Source organism: Hydra vulgaris, chromosome 11 (genome assembly GCF_038396675.1).
Source record: "Hydra vulgaris chromosome 11, alternate assembly HydraT2T_AEP".
Classification (NCBI taxonomy): domain Eukaryota; kingdom Metazoa; phylum Cnidaria; class Hydrozoa; order Anthoathecata; family Hydridae; genus Hydra; species Hydra vulgaris.
Window position 1 is genome coordinate 30,247,199 of NC_088930.1, and position 26,919 is coordinate 30,274,117.

At 24.9% G+C, this 26,919-nt stretch overlaps 1 protein-coding gene across 1 annotated transcript in view; it reads right to left on the reverse strand.

Annotated features, from left to right (window-relative positions):
- Nucleotides 1-533: 533 nt before the first annotated feature.
- LOC136087574 (metaxin-2 homolog) overlaps nucleotides 534-26,919 on the reverse strand; it is a 47,310-nt gene continuing 20,924 nt past the window's right edge. Inside the window, exons 3-10 of the mRNA XM_065810724.1 lie at nucleotides 22,504-22,547; nucleotides 10,557-10,638; nucleotides 8,820-8,893; nucleotides 5,930-6,022; nucleotides 3,973-4,011; nucleotides 2,430-2,552; nucleotides 1,184-1,260; nucleotides 534-851 (exon numbers count right to left, since the gene is read on the reverse strand). Coding sequence (XP_065666796.1) covers nucleotides 665-851; nucleotides 1,184-1,260; nucleotides 2,430-2,552; nucleotides 3,973-4,011; nucleotides 5,930-6,022; nucleotides 8,820-8,893; nucleotides 10,557-10,638; nucleotides 22,504-22,547 — 719 coding nt within the window. The 3' untranslated portion in view covers nucleotides 534-664. The remainder of the gene's footprint in view (nucleotides 852-1,183; nucleotides 1,261-2,429; nucleotides 2,553-3,972; nucleotides 4,012-5,929; nucleotides 6,023-8,819; nucleotides 8,894-10,556; nucleotides 10,639-22,503; nucleotides 22,548-26,919) is intronic.

Below are 26,919 nucleotides of genomic sequence, written 5' to 3' on the forward strand. Positions count from 1 at the left end.
TTAAGAACTACAAAATAATATACAAAATATTAAATGCGTATAATAGAATTACGATTGTTATATTTGTCAAATAACTTGACAAATATAAATAACAATGTATAAATAACAAATAACGAGCACTGTTTAAATTGTAAAATCAAGTTTAGATAAAAAATATATTGTATGATGCCTCGTGGGTGCAGAACATGTTGGAAAGGGGGAGGGGGGGCATCTTTATATCGTAGCGTAGGATAGGAATGGACTTATTTAATAAAATGGAACTTCAACTATAAAAATAGAATACTCCAAAAATCTTTAATTAGGAAATACTTTAGGATGTTTGGCGTTACTTTGACTTCGTGACCAACATTTCCAGTTGCAGGAAAATTTTCTGTAAGTGGAAATCTTAATGCCTAGCTATGAGAATTTTTTTTTTTTTATCAAACGCTACTCAAAAAAAACAAACTGCTATGCGCCATTTGTTCTACATAGTTTCTCAATACCACAAACAGCAAACTACTATGTAAGTTTTTTTTTTACAAATTTTAAGTAACTTTAAAATTACAATAAAATATATTTTAAACATTAAGGGTGTAAAAAAAAAAATGAAATATTGAAAAAATTTGAAAAGTTTGTTTATGCACAATCTTCAAATATACTCCCCAGTAATAATTGGTCTCCGAGATTACGCAAAATCTTCAAATATACTCCCCAGTAATGATTGGTTTCCGAGATTATTATGACTGAAACTAATACAAAACTTTTCTAATATTGGGAAATTCTTAAGAGTTTCAAGTAAAAAATTGTCATCAAGTTTAGATTCCAAAATTGCTTGTATATGGCCATAAATAAATACATCTGCATTAGATATTCTAAATAAAAAAAAAAAAAAAAAATCCCTTTGATGAATTTCAATAACACTTGATTCACTTATTTATTTCTTAATCAATTTATTTACTCAGCTACTCATCCATATCTTAACCGATTCATTTTTAAAGCCAATCATTTTTTTAGTTCTTAACATACTCCAAGAAGATTGAAGAAGATTGGTTCGTGTTTAATGAGAAAATTTACTACTGTCTTACTCATTAATAACAGCTTTTTACGGCCAAAATTTTTCCTCCAGTGTCAACGGATGAAAATTTTTGTCCGTAACAATCTCTAAACCAATTCATCTCTCAATCAATACTAAAAAATTACTTACTCATTTCCAGATATATATTTGTTTTTTTCAAACTTTTTTGCGAACAAATCCAGTATCTTTGACAATTCTGTAATAACCTTTAAACACAAAATAACAGTAAGATATATATATATATATATATATATATATATATATATTATATATATATATATATATATATGTATATATATATATATATGTATATATATGTATATCTATGTATATATATATGTATATATATGTATATATATATGTATATATATATGTATGTATATATATGTATATATATGTATATATATATATGTATATATATGTATATATATATGTATATATATATGTATGTATATATATGTATATATATGTATATATATATGTATATATATATGTATGTATATATGTATGTATATATATATATATATATATATATATACTTTTTTACAATCCTAGAGGAAATGCTTTTCTAGAAGTTCTTCTATATTATATTGTTTGTTACTTAAGTATGAAAATGCGTTGTTCAATAAGTTTCCTCTCAATCCGGGTTTGTTAACGTATGACGCTTTTCATGAGACTAGTACCCAGGGCCAATATTAAAAGGTATATGAACAAATATTAAAAGGTATATGAACAAATATTAAAAGGTATATGAACAAATATTAAAAGGTATATGAACAAATATTAAAAGGTATATGAACAAATATTAAAAGGTATATGAACAAATATTAAAAGGTATATGAACAAATATTAAAAGGTATATGAACAAATATTAAAAGGTATATGAACAAATATTAAAAGGTATATAAACAAATATTAAAAGGTATATGAACAAATATTAAAAGGTATATGAACAAATATTAAAAGGTATATGAACAAATATTAAAAGGTATATGAACAAATATTAAAAGGTATATGAACAAATATTAAAAGGTATATAAACAAATATTAAAAGGTATATGAACAAATATTAAAAGGTATATGAACAAATATTAAAAGGTATATGAACAAATATTAAAAGGTATATGAACAAATATTAAAAGGTATATGAACAAATATTAAAAGGTATATAAACAAATATTAAAAGGTATATAAACAAATATTGAAAGGTATATGAAAAAATATTAAAAGGTATACGAACAAATATTAAAAGGTATATGAACAAATATGAAACAAACTAAAGTAACAGGAAGTAAAAAAATCTTATTATTATTATTAATGATTATTCAAACAATTTTCGATTTTTAATTTCATTTAACAAATTAAATATCTTTACTTGAGCTTTGCTTTTATTAAAGTATCCTGCTATTTTTAGATATTGTTCAACTTCTTTGCATTTTTGATATAATAACATCTTTTTTAAAGGTTCTGGATGACCAAACCCATAGCAATCAAGAGTCTAAAATACATGTTCATCGTTAAAAACAAATATGTACATTGATACAACATTATTTAATATTGATACAACATTAATTAATATTAAATAATATTTTCAAAGTTTGTACTTTAAATTCTTAAAAAGAAAAAAAGGAACAATTTTAAAAATGATAAATCTTAAATGCATTAGCGTCATTAACAGATGCCAAATCATTAAAAAAAGTTAACCATCATTAAAAGATGCCAAAGTGTTAAAGGAACAAAACTCAAAAAAGAAAAAATACTAAAAAAAAAGTGATACTGGAGACTAAATGTAAAATATTTTCAGAAAAAGTTAGATTAGGATATGCATGCTTTGAAAGGAATATTGCGTAATATGAAAAGATTTATATATATGCTAATAATATGACAAGATTTATGTTAATAGAAAACTTACAGAAAATAAGAGTAGTTAATAATGATAATACATGCACAGAGAATGAAGACGTAAACAAAATAAAAATCCTAAGTTGATCCTCATCATTAAAGATCTTCCTGTTAATCTTACCTCCAGAGTATTTGCTGATACACAACTATATTCTTGACAAAAAGTCATTGCTTTTTGATTGCTTACAGGCATCCAATCTTTAACCTGACCTTCTGTGACAGCTTGGGACTTGCAGTGTTTGGTGAATTTTAACCCAAACAAAACTTAGTTGTTTACTGTTATTATAGTGAAGCAAAATAATTGAGCTGAGTCCTTCTGACTCTTACTCCTCCTTCTGACTCTTACTCCTCCTTCTGACTCTTACTACTCCTTCTGACTCTTACTCCTCCTTCTGACTCTTACTACTCCTTCTGACTCTTACTCCTCCTTCTGACTCTTACTACTCCTTCTGACTCTTACTACTCAATGAATTTATAATAAACAACTCACTAATAAGCTCCCATGGAAACCATTTATACAATCAACTACCAAAATTGCATTTGCTAAGGTTGCCTTTCTTTATTTTGTTTGCCATTCTTACTTCTGATTTCTTTTTTTACCTCTTTAAATCTGAACCTGGTCAAGCTACTAAGCTTGGGGTCATAAAGTTGCATCTTTTTCTCTTACCCATGGTAGCATTTGTAAAAAAGTGAAAAAGATGCTTAAGTGAGCTATTATCACTTGTTCTGTTAACCAAAACTTAATCTCACATGATTATTCTTCTAAGTTACATCATTTTACTGCAACTGTTCCTTTATGCTCAAGAGTTAAACATAGTAAAAAAAACTATGGAAGAAGTTGCTAAAACTATTTTTAGAAGCTTTTACTAAGTTTTTATTTCTAACTGAATACAATTTTTCCAATAAAAAAAAAATTTATAAGCTTATATTTCTTAATCACAATACTGATAATATACAACATTTATTATGGATTTTTCAACCTTATTCAAATTAAAATATTATTAAACATTAAAAACCTTTTTTTTATTTGCTCCCACCATCCAAAGTGCATATAACTAAAATAAACAATCAAATTTATAAAATTATTCATAATTGACATTACAAAATAACATAATAAAATAGATAATAAAAAATATATAACAAAACTATAAAATAAAAATTAAAGGAAGGAACGAATGATGATAAAAAAATGGATAACAGAAATAGAATAAATGAGAATAAAATCAAAACACGCACATGTGATAGACTATAGCAAAATGGGAAAGCAAATAAGAAGCAATCAATATCAATCAATCAATTGATATTGACTGCAATTTTGTTGATGGCTTGATTTGCCAAAGTATAACTTTTGAAATTCATAAAAATTACTATATATTACTAATTAAATTATTATTTTTGTGGTTTACCATATAAATGTGGTTCTTCCATATAAAATTTACTTTTACCACTGTCATCATCAGCATAATAAACATTCTTCTGTTAACTCTCAATAACTTATTGTTGTTAACCTAACAAAAATTATTGTTGTTAACCTAACAAAAATTATTGTTGTTAACCTAACAAAAATTATTGTTGTTAACCTAACAAAAATTATTGTTCTTAACCTAACAAAAATTATTGTTGTTAACCTAACAAAAATTATTGTTGTTAACCTAACAAAAATTATTGTTGTTAACCTAACAAAAATTATTGTTGTTAACCTAACAAAAATTATTGTTGTTAACCTAACAAAAATTATTGTTGTTAACCTAACAAAAATTATTGTTGTTAACCTAACAAAAATTATTGTTGTTAACCTAACAAAAATTATTGTTGTTAACCTAACAAAAATTATTGTTGTTAATCTAACAAAAATTATTGATTTATGATGATGGTGCTAAAGCTAGCACAAATTTATTAAAAAAAAAAAGTTGTAGTTAAATTACTTTTACATAAAAGATGTATTTCAATTTCAGACTTTAAAAAAATAAAAAATTTGGGACTTGTGAAAAAAAAAAAGGATTTGTCTTCTAATTGATGGACTGTCCAAACCAAAAAATCTTTGTCAAAATGCACAATTTAAACAATCTGCACAATGTATTATTTTACCAATCTGCAAGTGTGTTGTTTTAACTAATCTAATATTTCACCAATCAAAATTTTTTTAACTTATCTCAAAAATTTTTGTTTTAAATTATACTTTGATATCAGATAGACCATAATGTTTAAATGCTAAAACAGAATTTATTTTAAACCATTTATATACAAATAATATCTTTACTATAGGTATTACATGAATTAGTACTAAATTAAATTTCTTTTAGATGTATTTTATTATGCATTATTCTATTCTAATATAGATTATTCTATTTTATTATAGATTATTCTGTTGTATTATAGATTATTCTATTTTATTATAGATTATTCAATTATAGATTATTCCATTATAGATTATTCCATTATAGATTATTCCATTATAGATTATTCAATTATAGATTATTCCATTATAGATTATTCCATTATAGATTATTCCATTATAGATTATTCCATTATAGATTATTCCATTATAGATTATTCCATTATAGATTATTCCATTATAAATTATTCAATTATAGATTATTCCATTATAGATTATTCCATTATAGATTATTCCATTATAGATTATTCCATTATAGATTATTCCATTATAGATTATTCCATTATAGATTATTCCATTATAGATTATTCCAGTATAGATTATTCAATTATAGATTATTCCATTATAGATTATTCAATTATAGATTATTCCATTATAGATTATTCAATTATAGATTATTCAATTATAGATTATTCCATTATAGATTATTCCATTATAGATTATTCCATTATAGATTATTTTCTTCTTCTGTAGTAGTGTAATTAGTAACTCAATTTTAACATGTATAGAAATAAACTTTTATAAAAACAAAATGGTGTAAATTGTTTAAGTTCTTTACACAAAAATTTAATAAATACCTCAATAGGAATAAGCTTTGTTTTTATTAATGATATTAAACCATTTATAAATAGTATTTTTTCAACTGGTAAGTTGCAATCTAAATCCAGATCCTAAATAAATTTAAAAAAACAAATTAATTTTATTGATATAAGTATTGATTAAATCTGTTGGCATTTTTAGGGTCGTCCATAAATTACACCACGTTTTAGGAAAGGGGAGTAGGCAATTTTGTGATAATTTGTTACGAGGGAAAGGGGGTCTTGATTTTGTGACGAAATTTTTTTTTTTTTTAGTTTTAAATCTAGAGAAGACTTACTTTTTATTTAAAAGAGTATCTAACCAAACCAAAACCTTCAGTTGATGTATCTACATGTTGATTGTAAAATCGACTACGCCTTAAGTAAGAACTCAGTCGATGTGTACATTCTGTTAACAGACTGTTACGGCTGAAACAGTTTATGAGCAGTGCATGTTCTTTGTTTACATACTTTACATGCTCCAAGTGCAGAACTTTATTTAGTTGGTGCAAAAAAGTGTGCAGCAACAAAGAAACAATCTTTGTGGACTAACTAAAAAAAAAAAAATAATAACTTCGATACCGAGAGGCAAACCTAGAACCCTTGGTTTACTAGCCTGAAGCGGAATCCACTCGGCCACGCTAACGCTGCAAGATAGTAGAGAATTGCATTTATAAAATAATTTTTTGCATCTATAATATATTGTTATGTATTATATATTATATAAATTTTGCATGTATTATATATCAGAAGAATAGGTTTTTGAAATTGGTATCATAGGATAGCAATGTTAATTTATACAATTTTAAATGGAACTATTGGGGTGAAAAAATAACAATAAACAGACTCAAAAGTACTAATTAATTAACTCAAAGAAGCTCAAAGAATTATAGACATTATTATACTTAAAATCGTTTTGTATTTTGTAAAACTCTGTAAAAAAAAATTAGAAAAATCTTTTATAGGTGGGGAGGGGGGATCAATGAAGTGTTTCAGATGCGTTACAATGGGGAGGGAGGGGGTTTAAAAATGTCAAAAACTGCTTGATGTAATTTATGGATGACCCCTTTTAATTTGTCTTTTTTTTATCTTTCATTTTATGTGCTCTCATTTTTCTTTTAATTTTAGCTTTTTTTATTTAAAAAAAAAACATAATCAAAAATATAAACATTTCATTTTAAAAAACGTGTCTTTTTTTTGCTTTAGATTCAAAAAAAAGAATATATTTAAGATATATATTCATTATGCATTTAGTGTGCTTCATATGTGTGCTTTTTATATCTCACTTTACATTAATCAACTAAAAAAGCAGATAAAAACTAAAGAAAAACCAAATTGTAAAATATTGTAAAAAATTGAATTCATGCAAAATGTTATATAAATATAACAGAAATAAGAGGAAAGAAATTTTTTTAGTATGCATAAACATTTTATGTGACAAAAAAAACACCACCAAAGCAGAACAAACCACCAAAAGCAGAATAAAACACAATTTACAATATAATTAGATGCGCTAAAAGTGAATCTGGTAACCAAAGATTTCAAGGAAATAGAGGAAAGCCACAAAAAAAAAGACGAACATTAAAAGGCCTAAACTTATGTTTGACCAAAAAGACGGAGTTTCTCAATCCAGGCAGCTAAAAAGTTTAACTTTACTCAACAACACATTAGTAAAACAAAAAAAAAAAAAAAAAAAAAGTCAAACCAAGAAAAAATGAAAATTACAAAACATTTTAACCAGCAAAAAGCAGTTGTTTGAACTAAGTGCAGTATTATCAGAATTTTAAAAATTGTCAACCAATCATTGATGAGTTTTATTTCTTGTTAAATCACTCCAGTGTTAATGGAAATGATATATTTTATACTAGCGATGTTAAACCTACTCCACCTACAGTTAAATACTAAACAAATGAAAGTTTCAAAAAAAATTACTTCTATAGATTGCTTTTTCTCAAACATTTCTCAGCTTTATTTTGCGCCTAGTGGCACAATCAAGAAATCTACTTAAACAAATGCATTAAGAAGAGACTTATTCCATTCATTAATAACTATTATTCAAATGGTGCATATGTATTCTGATTCGATTTGACATCATCTCACTATGCAAAGAGAGTTATTACGTACTTAAACAAGAAAAAAGTACATATTTTTGAGAATTGGATAACCCTACAAACTTGCCAGAATGTTGTCCTAGCAAAAATTTTTCAAGGCATTTTAAAGGCCTTGTCTACAAGAGTAATTGGCATGCAGAAAAATCTTAAAAAATTATGTTCTAGAATCAAGTATTATTTTAATGAGGTGGAGCTCATACAGAGTTTAGTTATACCAGTTGATAAAGTTAGAAGGTCATATAGTTGATATATATATATATATATATATATATATATATATATATATATATATATTTATATATATATATATATATATATATATATATATATATATATATATATTATATATATATATATATATATATATATATATATATATATATAGTTGATCAATCATCTAGTCACAAGGAATGGCCTAATTGAAAATAACTGGATAAAAACTTGAAAAAACTTTCTTAAATATTTTTCCTATTTGTTTTACCTTGTACCTTAAAAGAGATATGTGGAAAGAGACATGTAGAAAGAGATATATGGAAAGAGATATGTGGAAAGATAATTGAAAAAAAATATGTGGCTTTAAATCTAGTCTTGTTTTTCAGTTATCCCCCATTTTAAAAAAAAATTCTCTAATATTAACTTTTAAAATGTTCATTATTTGATAATTTAATAAGATGATATTACAGATCTGAGTTAAGTATTATGCAAAACAAAAACTTAATTGATTGGCAACCTTTGTTAGCTTACTCCCAGCGCTGTTATAAATAATTTCTTTTGCATACCTTTTGATTCAGAAAATATAAAAAATCATCTTCCCCAACAATTGTGTTCAAAACTCGCAGAAATGGTAAAGTATCTAAAAAAAAAATCTGTATAGTTAATAACTTTAAAAAAAACAATAAATGGTTACTCAAAATACTTCTGTAAATTGTTCAAAATACTTCTGTAAATTCTTCTATAATATAAATAAATATAAAAAATGATATTTATGAATAAAACAATTGGTTTAACCAAGGTTTAAACCAAGCTAAACTTCAAACTACTAATGGTTTCTTTAATACAATTTTTTTATTCATATATGACATTAGAGGGTAGATGAGGCTCTGTAACAATGGTGAAGGCAACTTACCTAGGAGAAGAAAAACTCTGATGTAAGGGTACAAGGTGTTTAGAAACTTTAGATGATAATTTTACCAATAAGAGATGATAATAACAATAATAATACTCAATACTGAGCAGCAAAACAGGTTAATGCCAGCAAGAACACCCAGTTATAAAAAATTGCTTAAACTCTTCTATAATGTCATATTTAAATAGAAAATGGTATTTTTGAAAAAATTATAGAAACCTGTACAAACAATTAGTGTGGAACTATGAATATTAAACTTAATAAAAGAAAAATATATACATTGATTTGTTTAAGCAATTTTTATTGCAATAGTTAGTGATAGATGTCACCAAAACTAAGTATTCACAATGATGGTGGGCATCAACTTTACTGGGAAGATTGCCATGTAAAGGTTCTGAGTTCCTACTACCCTCACTTACAATTAAATCAATACATTGTTGACTTTTTACTTTAGATCAATAAATCAGCAACTTCTTAACTTTACAATAGTCCCTAATAAGGAAAACCCTAATAAGTAAAAATTTCTAAAAATATTTTAGGTTAAAACAGATATTTTAATTGATTCAAAATATTTCAGGTTAAAATCGATATTTTATTTGATTCAAAACATTTAGAAATCACAAGCTCACTCACAAAAACATTTTAAAAACGCTAACTCAGATTAAATTATTAAAATATTCTAATTTGTATAATCAGGAAAAAAAGAGGACTTTTTGTTGATTTTTGTATGAAATATTGAGTTTGAAAACATTTTGTATGAAATATTGAGTTTGAAAACATTTTGTATGAAATATTGAGTTTGAAAATATTTTGTATGAAATATTGAGTTTGAATACATTTTGTATGAAATATTGAGTTTAAAAACATTTCGAAGTCAATAAATAGAAATGTGTACAAAAGCATTTTTTTTTTTTTTGAAAATTACTTTAAATGTGTCTTAAAATTTTGTTTTCATGTAATTGCTTACAAGTAGTAGATCATAATGGGTTGTGTATGCTTATAGATGCAGAGGAAATATAAAGATCTAGTTAGCACAGAAAAAGCTAAATGTAAAAGATGAAGAATCCACAAGAAAAAAATCTTAAGGAAATAAGAGCTACATCAGTGTTTGTTGTTTTTGATAAGGATAGAAAGAAAACAAAAAAATACGAGTGCTGACAGTTTGAATTAGAATTAAGTAGTGGGCTAATATAGGTGAAATTCCATCGTTAGGGCAACAGTAGATTCACTAATCACGTTTGCTAGCCTTGCAACCTTTAAGTAGATAACTTTGACAGTACTGATATAAAAATAGAAAAACTTCCACATTAAAACACTTATAATATCCCTGATTCCAGGTTTACCCTTCATATATCATCTTTTTATTAGATTAAAATAAAATAAAAAATACCTTTCTTTACGCACATGTCTCTTGCATTGATTCTTCTATATTCTTTAGTCTGGTTAAGAACATTGTGAATGTAAAGAAAAGCCTACATAAAAACAAAGAAAAGACTGCATAAAAATATTTAAAACATTGTGGATGTAAAAAAAAGAATACTTAAAAATAATTAAGAACATTGTTAATGTAAACAAATTATTTTATAGTTTAATATGAGTTAGTTATGTAGCAGGCTCTGTATATCGACTTTTGTCCTAGAAACAATAAAAAACAATTAAAACTAATAAAAAGCATCAATTCTTTCCGTGATTGCACAGGGTATAATAACGCACGGGCTACTAGTAATAAGAATAACTTTTTTCATTAATAGAGCAAAAATAGTTTTATAATAACTATAATAAGTAGTAATAATAAAAATAGCAAAGTTTAAAAATAATAAATAATAATGACAAAAACAATAAAGTTTCTTATAATAGTAAGAAGAAAAAGAAAAATAAGAAAACTAAAATAATGATAAAAAATTAAAATTAATTTTTTTTTTAGAATTTGTTTAAATTTACTTTGTTTTAAATAAAGAAATGAAGATAAATTATTTTGAAGTTTTAATTTTTCAAACTCATTCACAATGAACACGAGACTTCGATTCCATTCACTGATGCACTGATGTGTAATTGAATACTTACCATACTTCAAAGTTGTATAGGGAGGTACAAGTTTTGTAGGTAGGTACATTTAGTTTTCCATTATTGATGTTTCTAGTTAAATGTGAATGTATAAATTGAGTTTCTGTAAAAAAGGTTGCAATAGAGGAAGGCAAAGTTTTGTTAAGAGAGTCAAAAACAAAAAGAAGATTAGCAAATCTAACTAATGCTGACAACATAGGAAGTTTTTTGAAGAAGTTTGAAGTTTCTGTATTATGGAGTTGAAAATTTATAATTCAGATTGATTGGCGCTGAGCTGATAACAATTCATTAATATAACAGTTGCCAATTTGTTCCCAAACCTCTAATAACAGTAGCTAAGATGAAAAATTGCAAAAAGATTCTTATGCTTTATCAACATAATGGCAAATTATTGAAAGCATGCCATTAGCTTGATTAAGTTTTTTACAGAGTTCCATGAGAGGTTCAAATCTATAACAATACCAAGATATTTTACAATGTGTGTTGGATATAAATGTCTATTATTAATTTTAATTTTATTTATATGATTGTTGTATAAAAGTTTTTGTCTTGGAAATGAAAAAAATATTAGTTGAATTTTTTCCAAGTTCAGAGAAATTAAGTTTGCATTTAGCCAATGAACTAAACATTTTTGATCTAAGTTTATATTCTAACACAAGGAATGATAAGCCTTACTAATAAGCAAGATGATAGTATCATCAGCAAACAAATGGACTGATGATAAGTGAACAGAATTTTTTAGATCATTAACATAAATCAAAAACAATAGATGGCCAAGAACAGAACCAGAGGGAATGCCACAAACTATGTGTTTGTTATATGATTTGCAACCATTAATGCTAATTAACTGCTTCCGATTTAAGAGATAAGATTGAAACCAATTACAAGCAATTCCTCAGATTCCATAATGTTCAAGTTCAGAAATTAAAATGGTATGATTAATGGTTTTGAAAGATTTTAGTAAATCAATAAAAACACCACCAACGAAATGACCAGTATCCAGTGCCTTTTTTATTTTTTCTGATATACTTATTAAAGGATGACAAGTAAAGTGTTTTGATCAGAACCAAAACAGAAATTCATTTAAACAGTTAAAGGAACTCAAAAATGAGTATAATCTAAAATACATTAGTTTTTCAAGACGCTTGCTAATGTTAGTTTTGAGCCATTTTAATATACTGAAATGACACAAGATAATTTCAAAATGTCAGCAAAAATTCCATTTAAGAAAGAGATATTAAATAGCTTAGAGAGAATATGAGAAAATTCAGAATTAAAATCAATAAGAATGTTTGTAGGGATGCTGTTAGGACCTATTGATTTTCTAGGTTTCAATTTAGATATAAGTGATGAGATTTCAGAATGATTTGTTGGAGATATCAGTAAACTATTGAAGATTTGGATGCTTGAGATACTTTTTATAACTAATGTAAGATGAGCAAATTTTAGAATAAGATTATGAGTTACATTTGTGAAAAATTTGTTGAATTCTTCGCAGATTAGAGTTGGTTCAATTAACTTGTAAGCAATTTAGAGGTACATTATTGACATTTTTGACATTTATCAGACTTTTTATACCTTTCCAGGTTTCACAAAGATTTTTTATATTTTATGAAAAGAATTTTTTTAAATTTATTTTTTTACTCAGTTTTATTAGATTAATTATGGCATATTTATAGTATTTAAAGAGTTTTTAGTTGTTGGATCTTTTATCCTTAACATTTTCCTTAAAATAAGATTTCAAATTTGAATTGATTTTATTATTTCTTTAGTAATCCATGGCTTGAATTGATGCTTGTAGCTCTTAATACCAATGTATTAAGAACTCAAATGTTGTTTGAGTGGCACATGACAATCTAACAACAATGTTGTTTGAGTGGCACATGACAATCTAACAATAATGTTGTTTGAGTGGCACATGACAATCTAACAACAATGTTGTTTGAGTGGCACATGACAATTTAACAACAATGTTGTTTGAGTGGCACATGACAATCTAACAATAATGTTGTTTGAGTGGCACATGACAATCTAACAATAATGTTGTTTGAGTGGCACATGACAATCTAACAACAGTGTTGTTTGAGTGGCACATGACAATCTAACAACAATGTTGTTTGAGTGGCACATGACAATCTAACAACAATGTTGTTTGAGTGGCACATGACAATCTAACAATAATGTTGTTTGAGTGGCACATGACAATCTAACAATAATGTTGTTTGAGTGGCACATGACAATCTAACAACAGTGTTGTTTGAGTGGCACATGACAATCTAACAACAATGTTGTTTGAGTGGCACATGACAATCTAACAACAATGTTGTTTGAGTGGCACATGACAATCTAACAATAATGTTGTTTGAGTGGCACATGACAATCTAACAATAATGTTGTTTGAGTGGCACATGACAATCTAACAACAATGTTGTTTGAGTGGCACATGACAATCTAACAATAATGTTAATTGAGAAATAAATGCTTCAAAACTGGAGTTAACATTGTTTTTATTGGTAATGTCATTCCAATCAACTTTTAATAATTCAGACCTAAATGATTCTTTATTTAATTTTTAAAGTTCCTGCGGTATAAATTATGATGGCGTGGTATAAAAAATTTGTTGAAATTAGGACAATTAAGAAATTGAGGTAGGTTATCAGAAATAGAAGTTGTTAGGTTTCCTGAAACAATTTGGTTAGTGGTTACATTTGAAAAGGTATTGTCAGTGATTGTAGCAGAATGGTAACTCTCATCGGTAGTGTAACAATATATACATAAGAACAAATATTATAAGAAGTTTAAAAACTCAGAAGTTGCGAAGCCAGAGTTTGACTGTATCAGATCCATGTTAAAACCGCCAAGTAGAAAGGCAGATTTATTTTCAGTAGATATTTTTTGGAGGAGAGACATTTAATTATTGAAGTAGTTTACATCCATGCTAGGGTGTCTATATATGCAAAAAATTATTTCAACTAAAGTAGATTCTAAACAGTTTGGTGTGTATATGATCAAATCATCTCTTCGTTTATAAGCAGTTTTTTTGATAAATATAACAAGGTTCCACCACAAGAAGATTCGGTTGGTGTGTGCTCAAAATTATAATTTTGAATAATAATTGAATCTGTGGAAAGAGATTCTTTTTTTAACCTTGTTTTTGTTACTCCAATAATGCTAAATTCAAAACTAATTAATGATAATATTATGTTTTTATTTTTATTTTTTTTTATTTTATTATTTAAGTGCCCCAAGAAGACCTAACAGTCTTGTCACAGAGAACCTCGAAAGTGCATTTAACTAGGAAGTTAACACCTCCTTCCTTACCATGACGGGAATATATGCCAAGAGTTTGTTTCAAACCTGGATCTCCTGCTTCTAATGTAAGCGCTCTAACCACTGCGACACGTCTGCACATGTTCAGATCTTTAAAGTGCTTTTGTAAAAAGAATATGTTTAAATGAAATAAAGACATAGAGTGACAAAGTTATGAGATCATAATATTCGCAATCTACATGAAAAGACAAACAGTTTTCCTCATCAGAAACTGAAGCATGTGAGGTATCAAAAAGTAGTTACTGTGAGGTATCAAAAAGTAGTTAACATACTTTGTAGTTCCAAAAAAAAGTTAACATACTGTGTGGTATCAAAAAGTAGTTAACATACTGTGTGGTACCAAAAAGTAGTTATCATACTGTGTGGTATCAAAAAGTAGTTAACATACTGTGTGGTATCAAAAAAGGCTAAAAATTTTCAGTACAGTTCAATTAAAATAGAAAATTTTAATATAGATTTATTTAAACTAGTATTATAATTTTTAATTTGTTAACATAATAACTTTCCTGTAAAAGATAAGGTAGGTGATGCTGTGATTATATGAACTATATGAACTTTTTCTGACATTTTATTTTTTACAAAAGATATCTTTGCGTGATTTTTCCATTATCTCAAATATTACTAAATTTTTACAAATGCTTAACAAAAAGTAAAAAGCAAGCAGAGAAATAATTGTTACTACACCTTTTTAAGATGCAGTTCAGAACATGAAAGTTCTAATTTAGAATTAGTAATATGTAATTTAGAATTCATTCATCACAACATTTATTTAATAAATCTTGGTATATAATTGAGAACACATTAATTGTAATTGCTAATGCACTATGTAAGCTTATAGGTTGTTATAAAAAGGCTTCTTAGACATTAATTTAAATTAATAATATCGAATTTAGCATTAGTATGCACCAATAATATTAATAGAATTGAAAGATTGTTGTGTTATTTGCCGATACATTATGACCCTGAAAGTCTATTATTAAGTTAAATCTGTGTCAACATTTATTCCACCAAATTACGTCCTTTTCTGGGACGACCAGATCCAACTTGTCATACTCAACGTAGTTAAGAAGAGATCCAAAGAACAATATTAGGCCCTTTCGTTTTCAAAAAAAGCTGTTTTATTTTGTGTGCATTCTGATTGATTTTTTTTTTTTAATTCTCGAAGTTCATTGTATTATTTTGTTTACAAATATTCGGTGATTTCATTATCTATGAGTTTCAAGTTTTAGCATAATACTATTGGGCAGAAGTTACATAAAAGCTGAAACATTTTTTTTTGGTAACTTCTTCAAACAACTATAAAGAGATTATGGAAGAAAATCGCTATGAGTGAAAACTAATGTAAAAACTTTGATTTTAACGTTTTTACTGTTTACAGAAAGATAAAATATGAGCTTTTTAGCCATTTATTGAATATTTTAATGCTGTAAACAAGGAGACATTTTACTTTTGAATAAAAGAAACATTTTTGGAATGTAAATAAATAACACATTTGTTTCAACTGTTTTTATGACGCTGCATATCATTTATTTAGTGGTAGTTTTGTTTTGTTTGATACTTTGGTTGAAACAAGATTTATAAAAAAATTATAAATTATAAAAGAAAAGATTAAATTCTACTTTTAAAAAATATATTACAGCAATAGTCGAAAATAAGCAAAAAACACAAAAAATTGAAGTTTAAAAACGTAAATTTTTGTTTTTAAGAAATGCAAATCGTTCGGATCTCTCCTTAACTATGCTGAGTACAACCAAACAAGTTGAAATAAAATATTACATTTTATTTTCCTGAAATGACATAAGAAGTGTTATTGAATGTGCTGAGCAAAATGACGATTGGGTGCAAACTTTAGATGTCAAATTTAAGACAGTATACAATTTCAGGACTTGTTATGAGATTTTGTTGTGTAACAAAAAAAATGTAACGCAAGTAAATGTAACTTTACTCAATAAACATTTACATCATTAAAAGTTTAATTATGTCAGTTGCGTACTTTAAAATACAGAATTGTTATTAAATTTAATTTGAAATCACATTAAAAATCGTTGTAAGTCTTTATCTTTATAAAATATCTTTAAATTAAACAATGTTATAAAAAAAATTATAAATAAAATTTAAATATTGCTTGAAAAAAAAAAATTTCTAATTTTAAAATCTTATACTTATTTAAAATTTTCTTTTTTTTTAATAAGAGGACACTTGCTTATGGTTGAATTTCTTAAAGGGAATAAAATGTACTTACAGCAGAGTTTTTAAAATGATTTACACAACTACACAATTAGACTAGGTCTTCCTTTTTCATAAAAAAATGTTTGCACTACCTAAAACATTTTAGTTCAACTGGGTACGTATTCACAAAACTTTTGTAACTTTTGCATAGCTCAACTAAGGTTACGGAAACCATACGTTTGGCGTTGTTTTTGTAACTACTTGGTATTCACCAAAGTTTCGCAGCATTTCTGTAAAGTTAGGGTTGCGCAAAAACTTATGCAAAAAAACAAAAAAAATAACAAGTTTTTTTTTTAATAACCAAGTTTTTGTAATTTTATAAAACAAACTTTTCTAATATTGAATTCATATAATTTCTAACAAATTTAAATTTAACAAATTTAAGGGATTATTACTAATTAATATTTTTTACAGCCTATTAAAATGAAAATAATATTTTTTTTAACTCTGCTATAAAAACTAAATATTTTTTTTGAATATTTCTTTAGTAAAAAATATAATTAAAAAATTAGGAAAATAATTTTAAGTAGAAAAGAGGAAGAGAGGGGTTCAGGATAGATTTATCAACAAAGTGGTTATAAAGTGCAGATAAACTTTGACAATTGTTTAATATACAAGTAATAAAAACTATAAAAACTTTCATTTTTTTTTATCATAAATTTCACGTAAATAGTAATTTTTTAAAATACAAATAATTAAAAATTTGTATACTAATTTGACATAAGCATGAACATTCTTAAGTTTGGAGTTTGCATAATGTCTAAACAAGTCATACATAAAACATCAAAAAAATCCTTGTAATATTCTTCCATGTAACATTCAACAATATATTATCGTCTTTAATTTGCAAAAAAATAGTTTTAAATTATGTTTTTTGTACAATGCCAAGTCAAATTGGTTGACTTGTGTTAATTCAGTCTGATCATTGTGTACATCATCTTCATCATTGTCCTCAAAGTTTATGTCATCTGGAGTTTCTAATCCTAAGCAATTGCAAAGTTTTTCCAGTAAAATGCATGTAAAATATATTTTGCAGTATATTATTAGGGTAAGCATATGATAGGAACACTAAAGTGCTCCAGTGACCTCCAATAATTTCTAAGATGACCAAAAGATTGCTTCACATCACTATCTACCTGAAGGTGAACTTTACTGAAAAATATTTTCTCTGGTGTAGTTGGCTGATTAAATGGTGTAATCATGACTGTTAACAAGCAATGTCTTTTTTTAATTCAGAATTAGAAAAAATAAAAATTTTTATCCAGGATACTTTTTGACAACATCTTTGAAAAAGGAAAAAAGCTATTTTTAAGAAAGTAGTCGATAAATCAACTCTTTCAAACTTTATTAGCAATAGTCAATTAATAAGAAGCATATTAAACAATAAATGATCAAAAGATTATTCTTTTTTTGTTGCAAATTTTTTTTTTAATTGAGTGATAATTTTTACTAATTACTCTTTGAAAACTCCCAGTTACTTTGATAAAAGCCTCATTGATATTAGCATTTTTGCTTCTTAAGTTGAGTTGCTTCTCAATGTGATTGGTGACAAATCATTGTTAATGTGTTGACAATATCTCTATTTATTTTTATAAAAAATGAAATTTTTGAACACATTCTACATCAGAGTAATCATTTAAAGCAACATATTGAGTCTAACGCTAGATTTGATCTTGACCAAATTAACTAAATTTCCATTTAAACTAAAACTAAATAACGCTATTAAAACAACTAAATGAATCATTAAACTTAATGAGACATTTAACAAAAAACTGTGAAATAGAATATTTATAAAGATATAGTTGTTTTTTTGTTAACATATACAGTGTTTTGCTAATATTTATAAAGATATAGTTGCTTTTTTGTTACTATAATAATTCAATAATTATATATATATATATATATATATATATATATATATATATATATATATATATATATATATATATATATATATATATATATATATATATACACAATTATATATATAACCAAAATCATAACTGCATCATAACAATATAACATCTTTTAAAATATATAATATATACTTTATGCTATAAATAATATATATATATATATTATAAGATGTTATGTTATATTAATAATATAATAACATCTTAATATATATAAATTAAATACATTAAGTTTAACTTAATTAATAATATAACATTTTCATGGTTGTCATTAAGATGTTATATCAATATTTATTTATAATAATATTATAAATATTGATATAACATTTTAATGTAATATTATTAATATCACATCATAATGCATATAATTTGAATACATTAAGATCCTAATTTATGCTGTTATTTTAATATTGTAAGATAATAAATTAATATTATACAAAAATATAACAATAATATGATATTATAATAAACAATGTTTTATTACTATAATTTATAATAATATAACATCTTAAATATTAAGATATTATTAAGTTAATAAGTTTTTAAATTATTATGATGCATTTGTGCTAATATTTATGTTTTTGTTAACTTTATTATAATATATTCACCATTTCTAATATTATGTGATTTTAACGTTACGCCAAAGTTAAGGCAACTCATAGCTAACGTAACTAAAAAATTAAATAACGTAACGTAAATAAAAATTGTAATTTAACAAAGATTACCGCCTTTCTGCTTTGTTTTTTTTTGAATTTCCATTAAAATATTTTGTTTTCATTTACCGTGAAACCTAATGTATTTTCACTATTTCTTATTAAATACAAAAAAAATAGTATTTTTCGTTTTAAGATGTTATTAGCAGAACCTGTTTTTAACAATTTTATAATTAGTATAATTTTGTAATTTACATATCTTATATTTATAGCACTAATACTAGTTTTTAAAATAACATAAATATAAGTTGGGCCTTTTAAAGCATTTACTTATTGATTGTATTATTTATTATTAAAATATTTAAAGACATTCTTCTACATAAAAATTAACCTCAATTAACCCAACATAACATTTATAACTCGAGTTTAAGTGATTTGAAAGAACTTTTTTGTATTGACATTTATTAACTTCAAAAGCTCATTAATGAGACCAGCAATTAAAAAAAATAATTAAAGAGCAGGTACTTTTGAGAAAAAGTAGGTACCTTTGAGAAAAAGCAGGTACTTTTGAGAAAAAAAATGGCATTAAAAATTAAAAAGTGTTTCACTAATATCTCTATAAATCATTTGTTCTGGAAAGTTTGATTAACATGAAACTTATTTTTCAAGTATTTTTTATGATATGAACACAACTTGTCTTGGCATTTGGGAATCACTTTAACAGTCAAAAAATAAATAAAAACTATGAACCTTTTTTACATTTTGGTTTTAATAAAATCTTTACAAACTGCTCATAAACTAGTTAATCATTTCTAATTGATGTTAAGTTTATGATCAATTAAAAAAATTAATGATAAAGAAAAAACATTTGTTAAAGAGCAATTTCAAAATTCAAATGTAAAAAAAATGTTACATGCAACACAAACATTTTAAAGTAACTTAAATTAAATTTATTAAAATTTTTTTTTTTACTTCAACATAGGAAATTTTAGCAGTAAAAAAAATTGCAAAACGAAGCGTTTTAAAATTTTTAAAGGAATTTGAATTGAATTTAATAAAATAAATTTAAATTTTTAATATTTAATAATAAATTTAATTTAAATTTAATAAAATAAATTAAAAATTAAAATTAAAAAAAAGAAAAAAGTTTATCTGTATGTTTTTTTATCTAATAAAAAAACATATAGATAAACATACAGCCTAATGTTTTCTATATAAACAGCTCTAAAAGACTGTTTAAATAAACTAATTGGAAAAAGTTTTTGCGTAGTGTAAATTGCTTAACTCGTACATGAAATTGTCATTTTGTATGTAAAATCCAAATAGCGTAACGCTTTTTAATAAGACCTGTAATTGGGTTCACAGCAGAAATTCAAAGTTCATTGGAAAAGACGTTGCTAAAACAAAAATATTGACCGAAGATCAAATCAAAGAAACGCTAACCTGAATTGTTTGTGATTGTCAATTAATATTCGTGACCATGAAAACAAAAATATTAAGAAAATTAAATATAAACCTCAGCACAATAATAATTGTGAATTATCTTGAAGCTAGATTTTTTTAAATAATCTTGAAGGCAGATTTAAAACAGTACACAACCCTTCAATAATGAATGGTAATGAAAACAAACAAAAATGAGCTGATTATGTTAGAAACATCAACAAACATATCACAAATGGTTTGTCTGAATGGTGAGTCTGGTTGGATGAAACAAATTTTAACCTTTTTTGTCGAAAAACGCAAGGACGCACCAGACAAGGAAGAAAAGCAATGATGAAAATACTTGCTTCAAAAAGTTGAAACACATTTAACTGCAGCTATATCAACAACAAATGAAGTCATGATGGAAACTCGCAGAGGATCATTTAAAGCAGATTCTTGTAACGAGTGGATGTTGGCTATGTTTAACCAGTGGGTTACATCCGGGAATTGTTTAGAGGATTTGGTTGTGGTAACATACAATGCTCCTTGTCACCCTCGTTTGGAAAGAGTGTTTGAACATTTATCAGCTCAGCTGTTACATTTGGGACTTTTTGGGACATTCCAATATTAAACCCAGTGGAAACAATATGGTCCAAAATTAAACAGAACATTAAAAATTCAATTCCACCTGTTTTAGGTGCTGGGATTGTGGAACAACAATACAATATTTAGAAAGAATTGTTGCTGCTGTAAAAAATACAATAATGGGAGGCGATTGTGCATATGTTGTATAACATACGGCCATGCATTTTGCAACAATTTTAAATATGGAAGACATCCAAGTTAGTGTTTAACTAAACATTGCAATGATTTTTAATGACATTGTTTTAATTTAATTTAAATTTCATAGCTTTTTGTAACTGAATTATTTATATTTATTATCTGAATAACTGTAAACACACAACTGGGAACTGGGAACTGGTCACATTGTAAAATGTTTTTTTCATGAATTTTTTATTTTATTGATAACATTTGATTATTTATTGAAAACTAACTCATTTGGCCAGCTTATTTAGTGGCAATCAAGCTAAGGATAAAGTTACAAAATAAATTAAGGAACCAAAACCAGAAACACAAAGAACTTTATTCTGAGTATCTTAAAATAAAACTTTCTTAATTACAACTGTTCTTAATTCCATCATATATTTATTTGATTAAATATTATTTTATGTTTCTTATTTACAACGTGTTCCCAATCTTGAAAAGTTGTGTTCCCAATTATATCTTAAAAAGTTGTGGTGACTTTTGATGTTGAAATTCCTTGATGTAACGCTATTAAATTAGTTTACAAAATAAAGATTGTATCTATTGTTGTGAAATGATTTTATATTTAAAAAAACCAAAGCAAAATAAGGATCCCATAACATTTGTACATAACATAATATTAAACAATAACATTTTTACATTCCATACAGTTGATTCACAATTAAAATAGTCTTTAAGACTAAGTTATTTAGGTAATTTTGCCTGATTTCTAGTTTAAATTAGGTAAATTGTGAAAAAAAATGTCCATAAATATGAAAAGTAAATTAAATGAATGACACCACAAATATTATAACACTTAATGTGTTAAAACGCTTAATATTCTAATGTGCTATCACATTTTTTTTTCATCACAAGAAATTGAACAATAAAAACTGCAAACTTGTATTATTTAAGACTATACCTTTACAACATAACACTTTGCTTTATCAACCAAAATTTCTTGTTCTGTAAAAAAAAGAAAATACAATTGTTAAAATTTTAAATGAATAATTTTAAATATTCATAACTTATACATTATATTACTTATGTTACATAAACCACAATCTAAAAATTGCTTTTTTCAATTGCAATTTTTAATTTTATAAATAAAGATTATAAAAAAACTTCAAATAAAAAAAATCAACTTAAGTAATGGCAGAGAATATCGGCTGATTAAAAAAAACAACAACAAGCTAACTAATGACCAATCACAGCTAACAACATCACTTGATTGGAAAAGCAAAATCTGATAATATTGGCCATTATTAAATGATATATAAAAAATACCATATTTTAATCCCAATTTGATTTGTATTTTAATGTATTGGAAATTTTCAAAAGATGTTGAGAATTCTATATCGATTAAAACAATCTTTAAATATTCATTAGTGGTGACCGACTAAGGAAAACAAACTTGATTTTTGATAACTTATATTTAACTTATGTAGCATCAATTATGTAACCAAGCAATTATTATCGTCAATTTTTTATATCTATTATTAAGAGTTTGATTTTTTAGAATTATGTAACAAAAGAATTGCATAACATAACAAAAGAATTGCAAAAGTATTGAACTCATTCATCAAAAGGAATTAACAAAAGCAATTTTTAAAAATTGGTGGTACTCTTCCTGAGTGTTTTCCATAAAATTTTTGAAAGTTGTCAAATCAAAAACAGTTTTTTATGCAAGACCAAGAGCAACTTTAAAAAATTACTTTAGTATTACAACTTTATTATTACTTATTAAGTCATTTAAATAAAAAAATCTTTTAGTTTGTCGAAAATTTTACTTACACTTCTTATGTTTATGCGTATTGCCTTAATTTCATTAGGTTGAATTTTTAAAAATGCTGCAAAGTATTTACATTTAAATCTATTGAAATAACTTTGACATAAAAACTGCTATCACAGTTTAGGAGGGAGAGAGGGTGCAAGTACATGTGATTGATTGCGACAGAAGGGAAGGGGTTAAAATTGACAAATATAGGAGCGATGTACTTTATGGGCGACCCCCTAAATTGCATTTACAAACGATTTGCTAAAACAAATATATATATATATATATATATATATATATATATATATATACATATATATATATATATATTATATATATATATATATATATATAAATATATATATATAATATATATATATATATATATATATATATATATATATATATATATTTATATATATATATATATTTATATATATATATATATATATATATATATATATATATATATATATATATATATATATATATATATATATATATTTATATATATATATATATATATATATATATATATATATATTAGGGGTGTTCAGAAAAAAAAAAATTTAAAATTTGAAAAACCAAACCATCTAGATTTGAAGCAAATATGTTTAAACTTACAAAAAATTTCAGCGCCATTGAACCATACTTTCCTTGCCCTCAAAGCACATGTTTGGAAAAAAAAGGGCCCAAAAACCGATTACTTTAAGTGTCTTGAGGGCAAGGCTATCATAAATATTTATAATAAATATTTTTTTTAGGATTTAGATAAATATCTGTATTATTGATTAAAAAAGTATGATTTTTTCTTTCTTTTCAAAAAACAGTATAATTTACATATTAAATCGACTAAAAAAACATTTTTTTTAAATTAAAAAAAATGTTTTTTAGCCAATTTAAAATGTTATTAAATTAAATTCAAATTTGTTATTTAGATTCACAATACAGTTTGCTAATGTGTTATTCAAAATAAGAATAGAATTACTCATTTTATGTACTTTTATTATTTGTAATATTATAATCAGAATAAAATAAAATGAAATAATGACTACAATGAATTAATTTGTCTTCAAAAATCACACTTCGCATTTTTTTTACTTTTTTGCAAAGTTTGAAGATTCTATTGCCGAAGATATTCCATATGTGCAGTATCAATGATATTCTGAAAAAAATTAATCATATGCCAAAGTAACTTACATCATTAGTAAATACGCGGTTATCAAGTGGTCTTTAAAAACAAATCATTAACAATTAAGAAACAAAAAGGTTTTTTCAAATTTACCCAATATGTTGATTTTGTAACATATCACAATTGGCATATGTTTTGGCATATCACAATTCAATATTAGTGGAGACCGGGGCACGTTGGCCCATTCGAGTTTATTCAAAGGCTAGACGCTTTAACAAGCTGGGAATCTAAGTGAAGGTTGTTAGTAATTCAATCCTTTTTTCAAAAAAAATCATATTTATTTGCTTCACAAATGGCGGATGCGTTTTTATAACGGCAAAAGAGAAAATTAAAGATAAATATAAAGAATATTAAAAAAAAAAAAAAAAAAAATCTATATATAAAAATATTATTTATTTATTTTATAAGCACAAATAACTTATCAACGATCATATAAATTAACTTGAAGCAAACACACACCAAAAAGCATTCAAAAAGGAAAAGAAAAAAAATATATAAAAAAATAAAAAAGAACTTCGAATTTTTTAACACTTTATAAAATTAAATAATAAAATAAAAAAAAAAAAAAAAAGAAGGAAAAAAAAGGTAAACAAAAGAACGAAAAGTAAAGTAAACAAATAAAAAGAAGAAAAAGATAAGAAGAATTTAATAATCAATTAAAAAAGAAAGAAGAAAAAGTAGTGTTAGAAGATTTTTTATTTTTTTATTATTTCTTTATTTTTTGTTTTAGATAATTTTCTTTTTTCTTTATGATATAACTTGTAATCATGATTATAATTCATTAGTTATTATTTTTCAGTTATTATGTTATTATTTATTTTCTCACATTATTTTATTTATTCATAGTTAATTGTATTTATTATTAGTCCTCGTTTGATACCTAGTTATTTAATATATTACATTTATTTTTAATATTATATTTTTATAAACTTATTTATTATTGACTTATTTTTATTTGTTATTGTTCTAGTATCTTTGTTGATAATATTATTATTAGTAACAGTTAACAGTAGTTATATTATTATTAGTTTATATTATTAATATACTAGATATTATTATAGTGTTAGTTTTTTTATATTCGATATTTATTGTTGTCATAGTTACTTTTAACATTAGTTCGTGGTTTGTCTAATTTTAATTTATTTTGATTGTTTAATTTTATAAAAGTTAGCTTTTAATTACCTTTAATGAGAATCTTTTTTTCTATCATTGTTCTTATTTTTTTGTATTGTTTTAAAAATTATTTTCGATTACTCACGCTAACGGTTACCCAAGTTTTAAATTATTAAATTTAGTCTTTTACTTTGCATTTATTTTTCAAACCTCTATTTTACACTTTAGTCACTTTAATTAGTTAATACTGCATATACATAAAAATATTTTTTCTAAAGATTATGGCATTCAAATCTCTCTGCAATACTTGTCATAAAAATATAACTGATAATCAAAGAGCCATCCAATGTGATCTGTGTAACTCATGGGTCCATGCAAAGTGTACTCATATTAATGCGTACTCTTATAATCTTCTTTCAAATGACTCGTCAGATTTTTATTGTCATAGTTGTTTATCTAAGAGTATGGCGTTCAGCTCGATTTCCAACTTGGAGCTTAAATCAACATTATTATGTAAGAATATACCTACTAGTTCATTAAACTCTTTTGAGACTCCAAGTAATCATAAAAAGATCTTTAAAGATCTAAATAAATTTCCCAGTTCTGTTAATTGCAAATACTATGACGTTATTGATCTCAATAAAACTATGCTCCCCAATTCGGAACTATATATTCATCTTAACATCGCTTCTCTACCATTCCACATTGACGAACTCTGTAGTCTTATCAGCTCTCTTAATAATTTTCCCTTAGCAATAGGTATTACAGAATCTAATTTATATATAAACGATACAAATATAACTGATATATACATAAACGGGTTTAATATTGAGCATTGTCCTACTGAGGCTAAAAAAGGCGGAGCACTTTTATACTTACGCTCAAATTTAAACTACGTAGTTCGCAATGATCTTATGATTTACTCATCTAAATATTTAGAGTCTATTTTTGTTGAAATCGAAAAACCTTGTGAATCAAACATAATAATTGGCTGCATTTATCGTCATCCCTCAATGAATCAACATGAGTTTACTTCTTCCCACTTAACTCCTTTACTTGAAAAGCTAAGTAACAAAAAAAAAAAGATCTTTTTAATGGGTGATTTTAATATGGATCTATTAAGTCACAATGAATCTAACCCTGTTTCTAGATATCTTGATTCTTTAACTTCTTACTCATTAAGCCCTTCTATAATTTTACCATCACGCATAACGGCTACATCTAAAACGCTGATTGACAACATATTCACAAACTTT